This window comes from Pteropus medius, unplaced genomic scaffold, assembly GCF_902729225.1.
Source record: "Pteropus medius unplaced genomic scaffold, Ma_sr-lr_union100, whole genome shotgun sequence".
Classification (NCBI taxonomy): Eukaryota; Metazoa; Chordata; class Mammalia; order Chiroptera; family Pteropodidae; genus Pteropus; species Pteropus medius.
In genome coordinates, this window is record NW_024354500.1 from 29660901 (window position 1) to 29678444 (window position 17544).

General features: G+C 33.6%; 1 protein-coding gene across 1 annotated transcript in view; it reads right to left on the reverse strand.

Moving 5' to 3' along the window:
- Window positions 1–233: 233 nt before the first annotated feature.
- GFRAL (GDNF family receptor alpha like) overlaps window positions 234–17544 on the reverse strand; it is a 53822-nt gene continuing 36511 nt past the window's right edge. Inside the window, exons 7-9 of the mRNA XM_039853080.1 lie at window positions 2752–2847; window positions 2593–2665; window positions 234–306 (exon numbers count right to left, since the gene is read on the reverse strand). Of these exons, the coding sequence (XP_039709014.1) occupies window positions 234–306; window positions 2593–2665; window positions 2752–2847 (242 nt within the window). The remainder of the gene's footprint in view (window positions 307–2592; window positions 2666–2751; window positions 2848–17544) is intronic.

Genomic DNA, 17544 nt, shown 5'->3' on the forward strand with positions numbered 1-17544 from the left:
AAGACAATTCTGTAATTCTGTACAATGTCATAAAATATACTGGTGTATATATATAGTTGAATATTAAGAAAAAAATCAACATCTGCCATGTTATACTTTATATTACTATACTTAATAATCCAGTGTCATTAAATCCATCTTAATATTTTTGTTATTGATGATGAATAGGATATTCTGTTGACTGGCTACAAAGACTTGCTTGAAAAGAAGTGATTATTGATGATCTATGACTCTTAATGAATCATGAGTCCTCCAGGTATTTGGATTGATGAAGGTTCTCTGGTTTGACTTGATATTCTGAAGGTTCTATATAAAAGTAAAAATGAAAGTTAACAATATGCCATTTTAAGGATTTTACAAATGTACATGTGCTTCTATTTTTGGATGGATTCTGTGACTGGAGGGAGAAAATAACCAAGTTTCTGAAAGTAAACTCCTAGTAGTAGAATATTCTATGGTCTTTCTAAGAAATAGCATGCATTTAACTTCCAAACAATCATTCCAAAGCAAAAAAGTCTCTTTTTTTTTTTTTTCAAATATTTGTATTTAAAATTATTGGTTTCTCTGCAAATTTCTTTGAAGATTTAGGGCTGCTTTAATTTTGCATACCATAAAATAAATGCAAAAAGCTTAATCTTTACTACAGGAAGGGTTCACATGGATTAGACCTGACCACCAGGTGAGTGGCATCCAGCCTTCATTCACTGAGAAGGCATTATCTACCTCCAGATGTGGTGTAACACAGGTTTTGTTAATAATGCTTTTGTCAAAACAAAAACATCATTAAAACATCAATGTTTTTTCTTTCTGTCATGGCTTTTACTTTAGTCATTTACTTAACCCTGGGTTTGGATCTTTCAAATTACATGTAAGGATCAATTTTTAAATTGTAAGGAAAATAATTTGCAACTAAATGTAATATAAGTAGCAGTATGCATTATTTGCTTTAAAATACATATTAGAATACCCTCAAGGTTTTTGTCTTTAACACTCCCATTGTCATCAGTAAAGGGATATCCCTTTCTATGCAGGCAAGAAAGGAGTAAAAGTTACAACTGACACATGGGGAATTTTAAATTGCCCTCACCTTATTTATCTATGGCACAGCAGTAATCTGTACAAACTCATGAGCCTATGTGGCAGATGTGAACTTCATACATTATATACGTGGTCAAGTAATAAAGATCTAAAACCATTAAAATAAGATTTTTGCTACATTGGAAAACCATTTGTGCTTCTCTGAAACAATATGATTGTGAAAAAATATCTAGGCAGGCTCAGTAACTGAATAGTTCTCTCAAATATTTTAAAACAAATAAAGAAAAATTGAATAAATTCCAAATGCTATCCTCCCCCCTCCTCCCTCCCTTGAAACTGACTAATTATTTGGACTTTAAACCTATTTTGGAAACCAAGGAATATCTTCTCATACAAATACAATTTTAAGGCTTTGATACTGGCATATGAGAATAAATATGCTTGAATGTCCGTAGGCAGAACATCCACTCATCATGTGCCCAACCCCTTGGTATTGCCATATATCTCCCCACTTCAGTCTTTCACTTCATCTTCCTGCTTGTCAAGGCCTTTAAAACTGAAGTTTCTGGAGAAGCATTATGTGTAAATGCTTTATCTAATTTCCTGTGTCTCCTCCTCTGTGTATCATGAGAAGAAAAATGCCCATTGCCTCTGCTCCTCTCTAGGGCTAATCTTACTGATAAATGTACTTCATGTGTGTGTTTGTATAATTTATAGAATATAGATGTATATGCACACATTTATATATTTTTATTAATATTTAAAATACTCAAATTATTTATAAATATATACATAGGTATAATGAATTAGCAAATGAACATCATTGATATTTAAATGTCATTATTTTTTTACTTGAAGCAAGCAACTGCACACCAATTTATATCTATTTGTAAATGGTAAATAAGTGGAAAAATTTTAAACCCTTGACATTTAGAAATCTAGAGATTGATGTGTCTCTAATCTTAAATCTCAAATGCCCACTGGAGCATTACTGCATTAGAGCAATGAAGGCAGCCAAGGAAAAGGAAGATTTGGAAAGAGTGAATTAATGTTGGGCAGTAGTAATAAGTCTTTCTAGCGGTACTCTGTGAGGCCTTATTTAATGTCTCTTTTAATGATTGCATATTAAAACATGAATAAAAATCATTAGCATATAAGAAATTGAAATAAAGAGTAAATCTTCAGGTAAATATAAACCGTGTGAACTACACAACAGGTCCATTATGTAAGTGATTTGAATAAGAAAGCAGCAAAGTTCAATTGGGATTTTGTAAGAAAACCAGGGGAAAAATTGATAACAGCTTAATTGGAGGGGACAATCCATATGTGCTTGTAAAATGCAACGTAAAAAAATCCCTTATGATCACATTTCCCTTACATATGAAGACTGAAAGTAATGTTTCCATGAACCTATCCCACATTAAAAGTTGATTTAGGAGGTTTTAATGGAGCAGCTTTCATTCTCAGGCCCTTTGTGAGCTCTGCCATTGTGAAATGTGCTGTAACAGGGCTGATTCAGTTCCAGTCCTTCCCTTCTGAGTTGTATCCAGTTACCTCAGCTTGAACATAACCAAGAGAAGGATTCCACAGGTGACTGCCATGCACATGACAGCATAAATTACTTCTCCTAGAAACAAAGGTTTAAAAAAAATTACTGGATTTCTAGAGAGAATAAATAATAAAAAGAGTACAAAGGTTTGATTTTTAACTGACCGTTGAAGGAGGAATGAAATTCACTTAGAGTTATTTCCTTTGCATGTTTTCTTTTATGCAATGAAATGCCTTTCACATTAGAAAGAGTTGGATAATCTGAAAGAAAATAATGAACATGAGATTAAAGTATTTAAAGGTGATGCATTATTTTTATCCCATGGATTTTAATTTATTTTATAAAGGCAGCAATTTATTTCTTTTATACTATCTTAATAAAATATAAATTTAGGTGAAAGTGGGACTTTTCTTAAATTTTAACAGTGTTTTTTTACCTTTTAATCAGATAATTTCCTTATAGAAACTTGTTTTAAAAATATGATTAGAAAAAGTTACATTTTATAAAATAGTTCATTGTACCTCATATAAAGATTAGGAGGGAAAAAGTAACTTTAGGCTACCCTTTGGCATATTGAAAATGATTTGTTCTTTACAAGAGTGATTGTTTTAATGTGCTTTAAATGATATCTTAGTTTTCTAAGACTCATTGTATCAATGAATTCTTACAAAAGAGAGTCCTTAAACCAATCACTCTGTTCGCCCCTCTGCTCAGATATCTATATCTGTCTTTGCTTATTTTTCCTATTCTGTTTCTCTTTTTCAACACCTTCAATTTCTATTATTTTTACCTATTTTTATCTCACTTGAGAGCTCTTCTTGGCCACTCTGTGTCCCTAGTCTTCATGGCCATTTTCATCTTACTTCACAAAACATAAGACAAAAGGAAGCAATCTTTAAAATTGATAGATCTATTTTAGGTGACTTTTACTAATAACTTTGAAGTGAAATCACACTGAGTTTTGATGCAACACAAATATGAATACCAAACATATCAATAGCCCAATAACCAATTTCTCTGCTGCTGATGATTCAGGTGAGTTTTGAGGCTTAAAAAAGAAAAAGCTATGTAGTCTCCATTTGAGGGAGGCCTTGCTGTCTGTCATAGATGGTTCATGTATTTTGAGACCTGGAAATCCAAGTATAAGTAGATAGTTCTTTGCAGAAATGAGTGTATCAAGTAGCAGGATAGCATATCTGATGACAGCTACTGACAATAGCCCCAAATAGGAAGGGAGATGAGAAGATATATTGCCAACAGTTCCATTTAGTACCCCCTCCACCCAGGGCTGCTGCTATTCAGAAGCCAGTGACTTGGAAGCCAAGGTTTGAAGTGTATGTTAGGAATAATTGGAAGAAAGCAAGGGGTACAGATGGTTTAAGATCAGTAACAAAACTCTCAGGGTGGGTCTGGGAGAAGCAGCTCAGTATAAGAGCTGAAAAAGCTACCGAGGATTTTGTCAATAGGAAACCTATTCTTGGATCTGAACTCTGATACAGTTAAAGCATTTTCATTTTGAGATTTTTTTAATCCCAATTGACATACTGGGTTATCATATAGTATTTATAGAAGTCTGACCTTAGAAACTGAAAAATCAACCTCTTCTGAATGTAAAAAAGTAATAGAGATAGAGCTTGCAAAAACTTTTCACTTTTAACAGGACAAACAAACGAAGACTCATGGACATGGACAATGGACTAGTGGTTACCAGAGGGTAGTGGTGAAGGAGAAGGGGAGAGATAGACGGAGTAAAGGGGGTCAAATATGCGGTGACTGTTAAAGTGTACAGCTGAAACTTACTGGATTTTCTTAACCAATGTCACCATAAAAAATAAGTTAATGAATTAATTTTAAAAAACCTTTTCATTTTTGTGGTTATAAAATAAATTTCGTTATTCACTAAAATGTTAAAATGGAAAAATTGAAGTATTTCAGATAATACCATATTTTTATAATAATGGTCTTTTGGGAAGAATTAGTTTTATTCAAATTGAGCATATTTTTAGTGAAATAAATGATCATAACAAAATATTATATTTAAATCAATTTGGAATATGAAAGATAAATCATTTTGCGTCTTTTTAATTCTATGGCATTTTGTGACATTTTTGGCAGATTTATGGCATAAATGTAAATGTACATAATGTACATTGATTATTCGAATGATGCTATAGTTTTCCTTTTTGAAATTCTATCTCTAAGTACATTTGGTCTAGCTAGGTATCATGATTTATCTTTACATAAGAAAAAAGATATTATTTTGACAAATTAGGCTATCTTTTAGCTATAAAACCACCGAAAGTAATTATTTAACAGTCACCTAGCAAAGTTTAAAAAGAATCATTTAATTCACTAAATTTCACTCACATGGAACTCATTAACAAGGTTATAATAGATCAATGACAGAAATGCTAGTTAATGATCCCACTGAAAATTTTAATGTGTTCAGCAATCACGCCACAATCTTAAATATTGCACCCTAGGAGGATACCCAACATCAGTTAGAGAGATTAATGTTACAGAGGGCTTCTTGGCTACTGAAGCCCATTGGAGATTCTTCCCTGCCTTTTATAAACAGAGAGGTTTACAGTGTTTTATAACCATGAAATTAAATTCAGCAGAGTTAATAACCAACTTCAGTCCCACACCATCTGCTGTATTTATATATAAACACTGTCAGTGACTTGTTTATCTTAACTTGTTCCCTAGAGAAATTAAACACTATTATAAACTATATGGTAAAATCCCTGTACATTTGACGGGAAATCAAGATTAATTTCAGCCTTACATTAAGAAAAAATTTAAATAGTATTCTCCTCAGCTACAAAGATGTGATCATTTTTATTCTTTTCTTCCAAAATCCTTGTGCAGAGTGGCTGGTGGAGACCAAAACTCTACTTTGTATAATTTATATGAAATGGTAAATGAATTGTAAAAAATGTGATGGATCGGATATGAAATAATAATTTAAAAATAAATGTCAGAATACTTAAAATAGAAATTAAACATCACAAACTGCAAATTTGTAAATCCTCATTTAAAATTTCAGTTAAAACATAACCTAGGAAGAAACAGTTTGGAAAAGTGAATGTTTTCATAGACTGATTTAAAAATATATTGTGTAGCTGTTTTTTGAATTCTTAATGTATCACATGACTTTTACAATTTTTTTTTTCTTTTTTGCTTTCTTTTCATGGTTAAATAAAAGAGTGCCAATATTATAGCGACATTTTAGTGAGAATGAAATTCAGGAATGACCTTCTTGTGCACTCAAGGTTTGGTGCTATTTATCAGATGTAATATATTACATTTCTAATTTGGTCAATATTGTCTCACCTGAAGGTATACAAATTCCCAAATTGAAAATGAGTTTTGAATTATTTCACCTAGTGATCAAGAGTGAAATTTCATATATCATAGACTCTTTTGATCATTGTTTGAAAGTTCCCTCCTAAAATGGATCTAGGGAACGTTGCTGCTGGGAAGAAGGAAAAATATATAGGCATATTTAAATTTGAAAAAAATATATTACTAATATGGCAAATCAAGCTATACACATAAATAATGAGGTTATTTTACCACTGCTGCTAAAACTTATGTTTTGAATACTAAACTAACTAAATAATATGCTTCCTCTAAACAATTACACTATGCATCAACAAAGCATTTTCATTTATTTAGTTTACAAACTTCAAAGAAGATAAAACCATGTCTTAGATTTATTTTCTAGTACTATGGCTAAACACATGGTGATTGCCAGGGGCTGAGAGAAAGCGGAAATTGAGAGGTATTGGTCAAAGGGTACAAAGTTTCAAGATGATGTAAGATGAATAAGTCCTAGAGATCTACTTACTATACAATGTAGTGCCTATTTTTAGCAACACTGTATTGAACACTTAAACATTTGCTAAAATGGTAGATCTCTTGTTAAGTGTTCTTATTGCACGCACGCACACACACACACAATAATAAAGAGGATAGAAGGAAACTTTTGGAGGTGATGAATCTTATGGTGAAGACTGTAGTAATGATTTCATGGTTTATACTTATCTTCGAACTCATCAAGCTGTATACATTAAATAGGTACAGCTTTCTGTATGTCAAAACAAAACAAAACAAAACACATAAATGAATAAGTATATGCTCCAGAACATTTGTCATGATCTTCCGACATAAACCCAAAAGCTAAAGGTTAGTGATTGATTCTACAGACTATCCATGCCTTAAGATGGTTTCACTTAATGACTTTTTGACTTTACCAATAAGCAAAAGTAATATACATTCAGTATACATTCAGTAGAAACCATATCTTCAATTTTGAATTTTGATCTTTTCCCAGGCTAGCTATATGTGATATCATACTCATATGAGCTATACAGTGGCAGCAAAATGATTTTGTACAACTGTAGGATATTGCAAGTGTTCTGAGCATGTTTAAGGTGGGGCTAGGCTAAGCTACGATGTTCAGTAAATTAGGTGTATTAAATGCATTTTCAACTCATGATATTTACAATTTAAATGTTGGTACAGAACTCCATTGTAAGTCTAGGAGTATCTATTGACAAGCCTTGCAACTGCTCTTTGACCCCACGTCGAATGACAGTGTTGCTCACAAGTCTAGTAGATTTGCTTGGTGATTATAGTGAATCTCAACGGCACTAATAAAATTTCTCAAATGTTCTACATTTTCCTTAATAGTTTCTGCAAATAATAAAATAATCACTGAGGTAGCAATTGAAATAAAAATTATCCTATTTCTAATAACTAACACTAGATTAGATCAGTAAAGTACTATTGTTTTAGAAGGCAATAATTTTAAATGTTGAAATTTAAAAAAAGTTGTCAGCTATAACTTTGGGCTTATATAAAACAGATCAAAGATATCAATTTAAATAGGAATATAATATTCCTGGTTAGAGTGTATATCTATAAACACACAAGTGTATATGTATAGTAGAATTATAAAATTGACGAAACTTCTTAGATTATCTAATTTAAACTTTCAATGCAATGATCAGTTCTGCCTCATTCTTGACATATAGTCATCACCAGTCTAGAAACGAGCCATTTAATACCTTCTACCTTTCTACTATGATTGATAGTCAATTCTAGTTAAAATGGAAAATAATTTTTCTAGATTGCTCTTTTATTAACTCAAAATGATAAATCTACTTTCTTTGTTTGGCATCAATGCTTAGCTCTCTGACTGCTACATGTAATGTAAGTATGTGTTTAGAGAGAGAGAGAGAGAACATTGTAAGTATATCACATAACACAATGCTTTTAAAATTATAATATGAATCTTCTGTTTATCTTAAAATACCAATTTTGATTCACTAGGTCTGAGATGAAGCAGGTGATGCTGATGCTGCTGGTAATACATATATTTGTATGTATGTCTATAGAATGGAAGATGCATATACATACTCATATGACATACAAATGCTTTACATATATATATACACATACATATATATGATGCTTAATATTTTATAAGGCACTTTGACAAACACTGTTTAATTTTATAACAATTAGCCAAGTAGGAATTGCTAGCTCAACTTAATAAAGAAACTCACACTCAGAATAGTTACCTTGTCCAAGATCACAGAGTTGGTAAATAGTGACAATATAATTTGCAGCAAAATCTTCTACCAATTGTATATAAAACCCACCTCACAGAAACCACAAAAAAAAAAAATGTAAAATATTTTTAGCTTTTTCCAGTGTGCCAGCCAATTGGATTAGGAAATATATTGGAAAAATAATAGGAACAAGTTGTATTTTATAGTGTAAAATAAGAAGCATTTAATAGTATCTGATTGCAAATGTTCATGATTATATATGTTTCTGTTGCTGAAATTCACAATAGAAAAGGGGACGTAAAATGTAATAACTAAAGCATCTGAAATACATCACATATACCTGTAGGTATATTTCAACTTGCCCACACCTCTGAAATATGTTGATCATTGTCAATGTAATCAAATAAATCGACCAATTTAACTTTGAGATTTACCAGAAATATTAAAAAAAATGAATGCTGCAATTTTCAAGGTGGGTTATCTTAAATTATGATATCAAAAATAAGCATTTTCTGTTTTTACACATATAGGGTTGAGACCATATGTAAATCTTTCCAGATTATTCACCAGGCAGAGGGCATACAAAGAATAATACACAGAAGATCAGTGTAACTGCTCAAAAACAGACTTGGCTATATCTTTGGTTACTATAGTCTATGTCCACATTGATATAACCCGAGTCTTAGATAAAAATATATAAAGTAACCCCACTATTTAAAACAGCCTATGTCTGGAATGAGTTTAATAGAAAAAATGTGTTCCCAAAATTGAACAGTCACTTTTACTTTAAATTAAATTATGCAAGCACTAGAAGAACTTAGAATAAGACGAATGAAAGATAAGAATAAAATAATTTATATTATATTTTGTCAAATTCATAAGTTTATGTTTTCATATATAGAGGTTTTAAGATGTAGAATTTTTTATAAAAAAACTGTATGTGACAATACCATTAATTGTCTAGGTTACTTTCTGAGGTCTCCATTTAGAATTGAATGATTTACTAATGTCTATCCTTTTGGAAATATATCAAACTTTACCTCACTGGCTTACACAATTTTTTCATCGACTGATTGGAAACACCAGGGAAAAGAAAGTTAGAGGAAAAAAAATAAAGAAAAAGGATATATTTTGGAGAGTCTTCATAGTCATTTGGAAGTTTTGCAAGTTACTGAGTTTTAATATGGGAAAAAAAAGTATATAATTGCAGTATCTCTTTCCTGCACATAAATTTGCAAATATTCAGGGAAAAGCTGAATATAAAAGTATGATCTATGTTGCTGATTCTTTTAGACAGATACCTTCTTATGAATTGACACCATAACCATCTAATTTACAGTATAATATTGCTATTACAATGCCATGCCCATATAATTATCTAATGGCCAAAAAGTATAAATTAGATACTTTTACATTTGAAATAGCACATCTGTCACTGTAAAGTAATATACACTGTGCAGCATATGATTATATAATGTTCTTTCTCATCTTAACCGGGATCAGCTAAGGAGTGTCACACAAATCACATATTTTTCACATATTATCGCCATTTCTTAAAATGTAAATTCAATGTCCCAACTGCAATGCATATGGTTACCCAATTAACAAAAATGTGTTAAACAATTTTTTCTGGTGATTACTTATGAGTCTAGTTTGTTTACTGATGGGCAAAGAGTAAGCATCTTTGTCATTGGATTAGGAGATATCTTTGTGAACACAGTAAATTCAAAGTTTGTTAGAAGAGGTAAAATTTTCTAAACTGTGTCCCACAAAACACTAGTTCTATAGAACATTTAGGTTCTTGAGGTGATGTGATGTTTTAAAATAACTTTGGCATGAAAGATAAAAGAAAAATAGAACTACAAAGTTTATCTCTTCACTCTTCACTTTTCAACCTGACTGCTCAGAGAAAACACTGGCTTTAGAATCAGAAAGAACTCCATCACAATCTTAGTTGCATCATTCACTAGCTGTAGTAATCTTGGACGAGTTAATTCAAGCTCCGAGTCTCATGCTTCTCTCTTTTGTATGTCAATTGAATTATAGGTAGAAAGAGAAGATAAAAGTGAAAGATGGTTAAATAAAAGTGAGAAAGAAGAAAAGTGGATTTGGAGAAAGGTATTGAGAATATTGAAGAATATTCTTCACTTTGATGATGGGAATGCTCTCATCCTTTTCAGAAAAATCCTGGGCAGTGGGATATGCATTCGTTGCAATCTCTCCTTATACGTGTTCACTTAAAGTTCACTTTACTCTCAAAAGTAACTATGAGATGCAACATCATTATCACTACTGAGATTTAAGTTATACCCCAGTCAATTAGGGCCATATTATTTTGGTTCATAAACACCTTCAGGTTACATTGCAATACAAGATATTAGGCTCTTATAAATATAAATTTTCCAGCCATCTTGTCTCTTTAAATAAGCCCATAAAGACATAATGAGAATTGGAAACAAAAAGAGTCTACTAGTAAATACAGGTGATATAGTGAAGTGAGGAGCACTATAGCATAGTGGAAAGAGGCCAGGCTTTAGCTTTCAACCACAGATTCAAGTCCTCACTCTAAAATTTGCTAAATACATAACCTGAACTACTTAAAAAACAAACAAAAAAAAACTCCTCTGTGCCCTGGTTTTCTATTAAATGAGGATAATAATATTTACTGGCTTATGGTGAGGATTAAATGAGACAAGACATATAAAATATATTGTAGAAGATAGACATACAATAAAAGCTATGATTTTTTGAAATTAGAAAAGTATGTTTGTGGTTGCATATCAGTTTTGGCTATGGAGCATTTAATAATAAAGATTCCTAGGATCTACCTAAATCACAATCTTTAAATCAAAACACTATATGTTTTGATTTAATAGGTCAAGAGATAAGTGGGAATAAAGTACTGGACGTTCATAATTTCAAAAAGCTTTCTAGCCCCTTTCAATGCATGGTCAGGATGGAGAACCAATGGTTAGAGAATGGAAAACTCATGATTTCAGAGGTGAAAGAGAGAGAAACCAGACTGCATACCACATTATGGTGGGCTAGTGGAATACAAGTTTTTAATGAGAAAGAGAGAAGAAGAGGTCAGGGAGTTATGTTCAATAGATAAAGGCCTTTGAAAAAATCAGCAACTGGTGGAGAATAACCAGATGTAAAGATGGTAACTCTTAAGCCAGTTTTACCAATTAGAGAAAAATTTATTTGGATCAGTAAGAGATCCAAAATTTCACCTCAAAATTTTCCTTTCAGCGACCTGGCAGTATTAAAAGAACAAAAACAATTAAAAGCAACAATATTTCCATCGTAGGGGAGGGGTGCTGGATTGGAAGTTTGGGCCAAAGAACAGTGAGAGAAATTGACTGGGTCTAAGCGGCCATGTAGAAGTGTTGGAAGGCACCATTAGGGTTGTAGTCATATGCTTAGTGTATGTTTTCAGTGTAATAGCTACCATATGTACTTTAAAGAAAATGCCATTGTAAGTTTCAGGCTGTCTGTTACCCTAGGAAGAGTGAGTGAATAGAGATGCAGGTACTGACTCATGGCTGGCATAGAAACTTAAAACATCAACAGCTGCATCTTCCTACACAGACCTCAGTGACACACAGCAGTATATCACTGAGATAAGGTGCTCTTTGAAGAAAGCCCTAGAATCTGATTTATATGGCTCTCCCTCTCAAACTGCCTTGATTCCCAATGAAAGTGGACATACAATCAGGAACTAGTGAGCTCTGGCTTCTTTCTGCAGTTGGGTTGTTTTGAACATCCTCTTCATATACCTACGATGAGTGTCTGGCCATTCAACACAGGGCTAACGTAACAGTAAAACATTAGTTCCAGAGTTCTGGTAAACTCAAAGCATATTGGGAATTGGGAAATCTCAGTCTCTAGCCTCAGTGGCAACCAAAGGAAACCATTCCATCCTAAACCGAAAGCTAGCAGAAGAGGGAGAGATAATAGGGAACAGTCTTTTTCACAGAAGCACACTTTCAAAGCAGCAAGCATTCATACCACCCCACAGAGCGACTTTCATCCATTCTACATTCTTTTATATAGTTTGAAAACCAATTTGTTTACTGTGATTTGTATATAACACTCAAATAAATGCTTTCCAAAGAGTAATAAGTAAGAATAAAAATTATGTTGTGCCCATTCTTACAGTTTACTGGATATCAATGTGATATTAGAGCGTTCTTGCAACTTCGAGATTGAGACAATATTTATTGATGTTTACAATGTTGTAAAGAATTTCCTTGAACTCATGAAAAGAACTTTAGATGATGGTTTGAGATAGTCTGGTATTAATAGAAGATAAATGATTGTCATTATCATCAATGGATTCTTAACAAATCTCTACTTGCTGACCTATCTTATCTAAGATACTTTACTTGTCTAAGTACCGAAGTTCTTTTTTTCTGAGAAGTACCCCTTTAAGATGATATCTCAGCATGTAGGTGCCAGGGCAATAACTATTAAGTGGCCACATATGGTGTTTTATGGGACTACATCTGATGCCATTATATTATTGTCGCAAGAATACTTGGCTCTTTTTAAGCCAGGAATACCCATGCTCATAATAAATGATTTTTATGACTTCACATACACAATCATGATGCACAGAAAGTGTAAAGAAAAGGCTGCTTATTTTATGCAGCTTTGGCACTAACTCCAGACCCAATTACAGGCAACAAGAGGATTATATGAAGCCAGTGAAAGCATGAGGGTGGAAAATGGAAAAGATAACACTGTGCTTTCACATACTGAAGCCTGTTAGAATTGTAACAGTATTGTTTTGGTCTTTTATTTCCCTCCGTGATCTTAAATGTTTCTTCCTTCTCTAGTTTTGCCAAAATGTGAGTTGTCTCACTCATCAATGGCAACTCTTTAATCTTTCCTTTTCGGCTTAGAGCGAACAACAAAGGTAGTCATGAATGATTCATACCATCTTTCATGCTCAGTGGCAGATTTTTCCCCCTCCTTTAACAACACCTAAGCCTTTAAGGGTAGAGTTGGGAGAAAGTGAAGGTAGGAGACAGCTGTTTTCCTGTTGTTTCTATTGAGGGTCTGTACACTTCAGTATTTCCAGATTACAGTTGTGTGAAGCATTTTCTGCAAAATAGGAAGCCAAGCCAAATTTGCTGGGTTTCAGGTCTGCAGACAAAATTTAAACCAGCTGGATTTTATTGGGAACTTTTGTGCACAAGTAAACCTAGTGGTGAAACTAAAGCCAGCGTCTGTCTCCATTGGAATGGGCTGTGTCTTTAGGGGCTATCCACCACCCCACCCCCATCTCTTCCCTTGAGAGAATTTTGAATTTTGAAAGGTCCTAAGAGAAACCTGCCAGATCATTCCTTAGAGTGTCTGATCAGAATCTTAGCCAATGAAGGTGGAAGGTGCAATCAGATATGATGCCTTCTTCAGAAAGATGAGAGGAAGCAGGATTTCTTTCTGTAATCTGATTTTAAATTACTCCAGTAAAACAGCTAATGATTCCCTATACACAATACTTATAAAAACAAAAACCAACAGGCACACAAATATTCACTGAAACTCACGCTCTCTCTCTCTCTCTCACTCACACACACACACACATACATAATAGTGACCTGTTCAAAGTGGCAAATAATCACCAACTTATTCCTTTAGTATATAGTAAAAGTTCCACCGCATATTTTGAGAGTGAACTAGGTAAAAATTTTCATATTCCTTGCTAAAAATATAGATTTTTATATTTGATAGATTTAAACATATAAGTAGTAGAAGCAGAGAAACATGCCCTATTATGATTATTTAGTGAGTCTGGCATACATCATTTATAACGCTATTTAGAATTTGAAAAACAAAGCAATAAAAGATAATCCAACAGGAGAGAAGAACCTACTCCAAATCTCAATTTAAATTTCTGAAAGAATGAATATTTTTTCCAAGGATAAAGAAAAAAAATGATAGAGGCTTTCTTAAAATTTTAGTATAATCATAGGAAGAAAACGTTCTTGGCAGACTACTGGTCTTTTGGCATTAAAAAAAATCTCCTCCAGAGCTGGCCCTACACACAGGCAGTGTGAAAGTTTTTTAAAAATGTACTGGCCTCAAATATATCTTTAGTTACCTAATCCAAGAATATTAGGGCACATCTAATATCAGATCACCTATTTTTGTTAAGTTATTACCCAAATAATAATAATAATAATAAAATAATAATAATAAAAGTGAGAAACCTATGTTCTAGGGTGAGAATAACTGATTTCCTTCATATCACCTAGAGAGTTAGAGCTACAACTCGCTTTCTAGGCTCTTGTTCTTTATATTATAATATACTGTCTTCCATCAAACACATATTTCCAAGAATTCTCTTGTTATACATGTTCCCTAGGAGATGTAATGTTTATAATCAATCGATAATTATAAATTTATAATTTATAAAAATTATAAATGAGAGGAGTATATTATGGCTGATAAAATCACAATTCCTGATGCCCCAAGCTGCCTTTTTAAAATTCTGCTTGCACTGGCTGGTCCGAAGGAAGTGAATTATCTCAATTGATTGTTCACAGTCAGTTACAGATCAAATTCTTTGTTATACTTTCCCCCTTATCACTACTGTACTTGACCAATCTTTAAAAAATAATAATAAGATAAAATAAATAAAAACTAAAATTCCACCTGTATTGCCTTCTGTGTGACCTTGGGCAAGTTACTAACTTCTAGGTGCTCCAATTTACTTTTGAGTGGGAAAAAAAAAGCACCTACTTTATATATTGCTTCTGAAAGTTAAATTAATCAAGACATACAATGACTAGAATAGTGTTGAACATGAAATAAGCACTTGATTAGGTCACAGGACTCTGAATAAACAAAAGACAAGTAAGCTAGCATTCATTGCCAGGTTATAGCCTTAAACTAGCAAGCAATATCTCTATGTGTTTACTAAACCTTCATTTGAAGGATATTACATCTCATATAGCTTCAGTTTTTTCCATGTTTTCCATATTTCACAATGTCAAGATGAGTTTGGAAGCAGACACATTAAAATGTTCCTTGCAGTTTTTCAAATGGTAGATTTATTTTCAAGAATTTCTCCAGATCTTGATACTATTACTATTAATACAATGTTTTAAAGATCTACTTCTGGCATTAGTCATTTACTCTTTCTGCAGTTTCTTTGAGGCAGATGATAATATGCTCAAAGAGCACCAACACCTTATAGTCATTGCTCTCCAAAAGAAGTGATTTCAAAGGAAAGCTAAATGCACAGAAGAACTTCATCTATAAGCTCTACCTCTCTCTTCTAAAGATTGATACCTTCCAGGATAGCCCCAACTATACTATCAGAAAGGTTAGAGCATTCCACCTAGTCTAACCTGGTAACTGATTGACTTACTGCTATCCTTGGGAGGGAAGGCAAACTTTGGGTGTTTAAGGGGTCTGAGATTTTTCTATGTGTGGAGTTCTAATGAGATGCCAATTGCCAGGACAAAGTGTTCCTTAAAGTTGCAAAAGGTGGCATGAAAAATATGACTTACTCCAAAACATCCAGCTTCATATCAGGTTCAAACAAGTAAATGTATCTGGCTGTGTTTTTCTGCTCTCACTCTTTGGTTGCTCTTCATTTCCAAACCTAATCTCCCTCAGTGTGGAACACACATTCCACACTTTTTGAATATCGTGTGTTGCATGCTGAAGCTCAAGTGATGACACTGTTCTGATGTTTTCTGATGCATGACTTTTATCCATCAAATCACTAGTTATCAATGTGGACAGTGAAACTGTGGGGACATTGAGAGTTCTTCCAGTGATCCATGTTTACTTTTTCATGCTTTCTTACTAATGCATCTGGGATATATTAATAATTTATTTATATGTAATAAAAAGCAGACATCACCTCACTATTCTTTAATCGAAACCAGTGCCTCTTTTGTTGTTGACTCTAGGGATGTTTTACTGTGTGGGGATAAATGGGAGGTGATGAGATCTTTTGTTCCACTGATTTAGTAAGCAAATTGAAACACATTTAAGAATCATGATTCTAGGAATGGTATCTCTTTTCTCTTTTGGTGTTCTGAGACCAATTCATGTGTGTGTGGCGGGCAGGGGGTTGGGGGGTTCTCCCACAACAAACAATTCTAGAGACATTAGCTGGTATCCTAAAATTCAACTCAATTCTGACACCACCTACACAGAGATAGCATCAGATTCCACAGGTTAAGAATTCAATCCTACAAGACTTCCCTCCAACCTTGACCAGCTGCAATTCCAGGTTGTTACTTCTGACCAACTAGCTATAAATCAGTTTCTAGGCAATCCTGTCCAACTCAGGATTCCAACTGAATGTCCAAGTTATTGTGTGTACTTCCAATTGACTGGCTATAAATTATAGGTTTTCATGACCTCCTCCTCAGGTTTGATTAATTTGCTGGAATAGTCCACAGAACTCAAAGAAGCATTTTACCTACTAGATCACCAGTTTATTATAAAAGGATATAACTCAGGAACAACCAGACTGAAGAGATGTATATGGCAAGGTAAGTGGAGAGGACAGGGAGCTTCTATGTTCTGTCCAGGGCACACCACTTTCTCATCATTTACACATGTTCATCTACTCAAAAGCTCTCTGAACTCATTCCTTTTGAGTTTTTATGAAGGCATCATTACATAGGTATGATTGATCAAATCATTAGCCATTGGCCATTGATTAAATCTCCTGCCCCTTTCCTCTAATGACTTAGTGGGTTCCCCTGGCAACCAGTCTCCATTCTTAGGTTACCCAAAGGCTTTCCAAAGTCACTTCATTAACATAATAAAAGATACTCCTATTGCTCTAACCACAGGAAACTCCAAGGGTTTTAGGAGCTCTGTGCCAAGAATAGGGTGGTAGACCAAATATACTTTTCTTATTATAACTGGCAATATAACAGTATCTGAAAAGAACCCATGCTTAAGCTACTTTACTGGAAGTACAGAAGTATATGCTTATATTGATGACTCACGTAAGAGAACTTTGCTAGACTGTGGCTGATTTCAGGAAAGAATCAATGAGTATTTTAAGCCAGGGTTCACCAAGCCCTGGGCTGCTACTGGACCTGGCCAGTGGCCTGTTAGGAACTGGGCAGTAAAGCAGGAGGTGAGCAGCAGGAGCTAGGGAAGCTTCATCTATATTTGCAGCCCTTCCCCAGCGCTAGCATCACCTCTTCAGCTCCACTTCACATTGTCAGGCATTAGATTCTCATAGGAGCACTGGTCCCTGGTGCCATAAAGGTTGGTGACAGCTCTTCTAAGCCAGTGACTCTTAAAGTGTGATACCTGGACAGTATTTGCAACACCTGTGATCTTGTTAGAAATGCAAATGCCCAAGTTCCACCTCAGACCTGTCTAAGC